At 26.0% G+C, this 4,315-nt stretch overlaps 1 protein-coding gene across 2 annotated transcripts in view; it reads left to right on the top strand.

Moving 5' to 3' along the window:
- Positions 369 to 4,315, top strand: part of LOC107621137 — a 5,125-nt gene continuing 1,178 nt past the window's right edge. For both annotated transcript variants that reach the window (XM_016323173.2, XM_021114244.1), the window contains exons 1-3: positions 369 to 455; positions 604 to 664; positions 2,394 to 2,884. In XM_016323173.2, coding sequence (XP_016178659.2) covers positions 438 to 455; positions 604 to 664; positions 2,394 to 2,884 — 570 coding nt within the window. In that variant the 5' untranslated portion in view covers positions 369 to 437. The remainder of the gene's footprint in view (positions 456 to 603; positions 665 to 2,393; positions 2,885 to 4,315) is intronic.

Below are 4,315 nucleotides of genomic sequence, written 5' to 3'. Positions count from 1 at the left end.
TAATCTCTCTTAAACTAGATGTTAAAATAAATTTTCAAATATAAACATAATTTGGTACATCTATATACACATACAATTAATAATAATAAATAAAAAACAAGAATAAATAAAGTAGTCAACCAGTCAAATTAAACTATATGATGCACTTAAGGCAACTTATTATTAACTATTACAAAAAATGAACTTTAACATTATGATAAGAATGTAAATGTGGATTAATAGACTAGTAGTAACAATAATAAACAATATAATACAATTACAAGACTAGAATATGTCATTATTTTACCATTATGTCCTCATGCAAAAAAATCTTGGTGAACAAACATAAAGAGTGTGAGTTTTCGTAGTAATGCAAAGTATAACCATAAAGAGAATATTGAAGAGCATGAAACATACGTGAAAGAGAAGATACAAAAAAACATCATCATCATCATTGGATGCAAACTGGCTGTTTGGTATATGTTTTAAATATATTAATTAGATTAGATTATTAGATATTAGATTGAACCGTCCATTTATTGTTTCTCACTTTTATTTTCTTTTATTATTTTTTTCTCTCTCAATTTCTATTAACTCCCTCTATCTTCATTCCCTTCTTCCTAGATAGTAGTAATTGGAGTTGAAAGTGCTGAAGCTGTGAAGCATCATCATATATATAACACAGGTAGTAGCATTTGAATATCCTATTTTTTTTTTTTATTTTTTAGTGTCTCTTTTTATTTTGTGTTTGTTATGAACTTCTTGTGCTTCTTTGTATGTTGTTCATTATTTTAATTTGGTGCCCATAACTTGCATAAAACATTGTTCTTTATTTGGGCTTGTTTATGGATGATTTTACTGGGAAATATCAATTGGCCACAATCTTATTATTGGCTGAATTTCACTTTCTTTTTTCTTTTTTTTTTCTTTTTTTATTGTTAATGTTGGGAAGCCATAATCAAAGAAAGTTTATGGTGGGCTTGTGAATTGTGCAATATGTAGGATCTTCGTTTTTGTTTGAAAATGAAAATAATAAAATAAAATTTGGAAATTTAATGTTTTTTTCCGGATCTATATAGATGGAGTCGAATAAGTAAAATTTGAATTAATAATACAAAAAAAAAAAGAGAGAGAGAGAGAAAATCTCCTTTTCTCTTTCATCAATGACATGATTTTTTTGGTGGAAGAAATAAGCATGATCCACTACCGTCTCAGTTCTGTAACTTATGGTTTTTCTCACCATTCACTTCTAAAACCTGTTTAGTATCCTTCCTTTTTATCTTTTCGAGAAAAACCTAAAACTTACAATTACTTCGAAAGACAACGAGGTTCTTGACAAAAAAAATCTAATCCGATCCTTGACAATTATTTCGAAAGAACAACGAGATTCCTATGCCAAAAATAAGTCAATGTTATTTTTTTTTTGCACATAGGCTTATCAGCCCAAAAAAAAATTAGAGACTGAATTGGGCGTTTTTTTTTTCTTGGAGATCTCGTTATCCTTTCAGATATTTCGAAGTAATTGTCAGAGATCGGGTGAAGTATTCAATCTATCTTTTCCTAAAGTATTCAAATTTGCTTCCTTAAGTTTTTTTTTTGTAACTTCTCACCCTCTCCTCTTGTTATTGTTTAGAATAATAAAAATTTGGAATTTATATATTTTATTTGATGTCAAAGGTCTTAAATTCGTCCTACCAATTTTGATATGATTTTCAAAACAAAGTAAATAGAATTCTAGAACTTACCATATAATTCATGGTATAAAAAAACACATAATTTAATATATAAATATCAAATCAATATAATTTTTTGTCAGTTCCAAACACAATTGTTAGTTTGTTACTGTGCACGGTTCATCACTTTCTAATCCCAAGAGTGAGAAACATAAGAAATCAAATAAGTGGAAGTCATTTGTAGTGCCTTTGAAAATTGTTGATATCTTTTTGGATTACATTGTTTATATTACATTTACATTACACTCTTTAAGTGCGACCATTTTAAATCTTATATAACATCGAATATTTGTGCATTTAACTGTCCACATACATTGAAAGAAACACTAAAATCATACCAGTTAGGAGATGCTACTTTACTTTTTATGTGAAAAAGTGGCACACAGTATTTTTTTTATTTGATAATATATTTTTTATAATTAAAAAATATTTTAAATAATAAAAATATATGAATTTAATTTTAACAATATTCTTTAATGGTTTATTAAAATTGCATAATTACCATAACCGTCGAATGAAATAGGTGTATATATTCAAGTGTAATATCACATTTATATATTATAATTTCTAGTCATGTTACAAATTTGTTGTATTCACTAATTTATAATGCGACAAGATTAGTCGAATTTTTTATAATAAGATTGAATTTGGTGGTTCTTAATTTGTAAACTTAACTTGCAGGATTCATAATCCATTTAGACATCATGCGAAATTTGAAAATCCACAGCAATAGTCAGCCGCATTCATTCATTTATGAGGATCCAAGAATTCAGGAGCAGAGGAAAATTTTGCAGCAGAGAATGTATGGCAATAGATTTGTGATAAGAGAGGTTCCAATACAAGGTTTGTTCAATGGAGAAAAATTTGGTAATAACAATAATGATAATAATGTCATGATGGACTATGATATCCCTGAGTTTGTTGTTTTCATTCAAGAAGATCTTCAACAATTTGTTAAGGACATAGGGGTTGATAGGGTGGTGACCCCAGAACAAGATTATTGTGACTTAGATCATAGTCATCATAATAATGATAATATTTGTCACATCAAAAGTAGAAGTGATCCAAATCTGGTAAGAACTATGAAGAGAATGTCAACAATTTCTGATGGGTCAGAATGTGACTTTAAACACACTTCTACAAAGAAGAGGACATCACAGACACTTGAAGAGGTTAGATTCATCAGTTCTTTATTTTTCTTTATTTATATATTTATTTTGACTTAACTACTGGATTCAGGTGCCTGACGAAATGGTCCTGAAGGATATTTCGACAAAACAGCTCTTGAATTATTTAAAAATACGACAAAAATAATCAATAAATATTAATTTTTTATAAATAACAAAAAAATTTTGAATTTAACAATGACTTATCTATTTGATTCAAATTTTTGTGAAAATATTTGAATAAATATTTAAAAGATATAGAAAAAATTTGGAACAAAATTTGATCTCTAGATTTTTCTTTTTATTTTTTTTAAAAAAAAATTGGTCATTTACAATAATTTTTTTTTAAAATTCACTTGACATAAAATTAATAATTTGTGAGGATGAAATTTTCATTTTTAATGATACTTGCAAAAAATTACATTAAAATATGATCTCTAAAATTTTTTTTAAGAATATATATTTAATATTTAATTCTTTTTTTATATCTTTTACAACTTATTTGTCGTTAACATATTTTGAGATTATTTTTGTGAGTCATGTGAAACCTTTACCATTTTAGTAGTTTACTCATTTATTTTTCATTTGATCGGATGACAATTTTCTTGTTAAAATTTTAAAAGCATCGTAAAAAAATATTTGACTAAATTTTTTTGAAAAAATAATATTTCTAATACTTTAAATACATAAAAATGTTAAAAAATTATTATATTAAATTTTCAAAATATAGTAAAATTGAAGGGTATGTAGAGTGAAAACGTATTAAGTTTCTTGCTGTTGGTAAAAAAGAATTATAAAAAAAACACAGTGGCTATAAATATAGCATATCTAACGAATTGATAAAAAGAAAGATCATAAAATTTTAACATAAGAGTATTTATCCCTGAAAACAGAAAAAAAAAAAAAACTGTATAATCCCATCTCTTTTTACTTGGTAAGTTTGTTGTCATTATTGCTAGTCATTTTTACCTTTTGTTAGTCTTTTTCCTTTTCTTTTTTCTATTTTTACCTTTTGTTTTTTTTCTCTTTTTCTTGTTAGTATATATTATTTATTATTATTCTATCATGTGAATTGACTCAATTGAGTAACATTATGACACTCTGAATCTTCATATAGGCTCTTCTTTAGACAGTTGTATACTTTGACTCTAATTTAGTGAACCTTGGTCTCGAAGATTGACCACTTCAAAGTTGGCATAGTTATACTAATTCAGATGTGAGATAGTAATGAATCATGAACCCAAAAATTAAAAAAGAACACTGAAAAAAAAATGTAAAATTAACTCTATACATTTCCAATAAAAAGAATAAAAAGCCTGATAGTGTCAACTTTCAACATAAGCCAAATACTAAATTTAAATAGGTAAACTAAGTTGTAGCTTCTTCCCAAAATTATAATATATGAGTTTAACTAACATGTGTATTTGGTATACAATC

This window comes from Arachis ipaensis, chromosome B10 (assembly GCF_000816755.2).
Source record: "Arachis ipaensis cultivar K30076 chromosome B10, Araip1.1, whole genome shotgun sequence".
In the NCBI taxonomy this organism is placed as follows: Eukaryota; Viridiplantae; Streptophyta; class Magnoliopsida; order Fabales; family Fabaceae; genus Arachis; species Arachis ipaensis.
The sequence above is the reverse complement of the archived record's forward strand: the minus strand, read 5'-3'. Positions and strand labels throughout refer to the sequence as shown.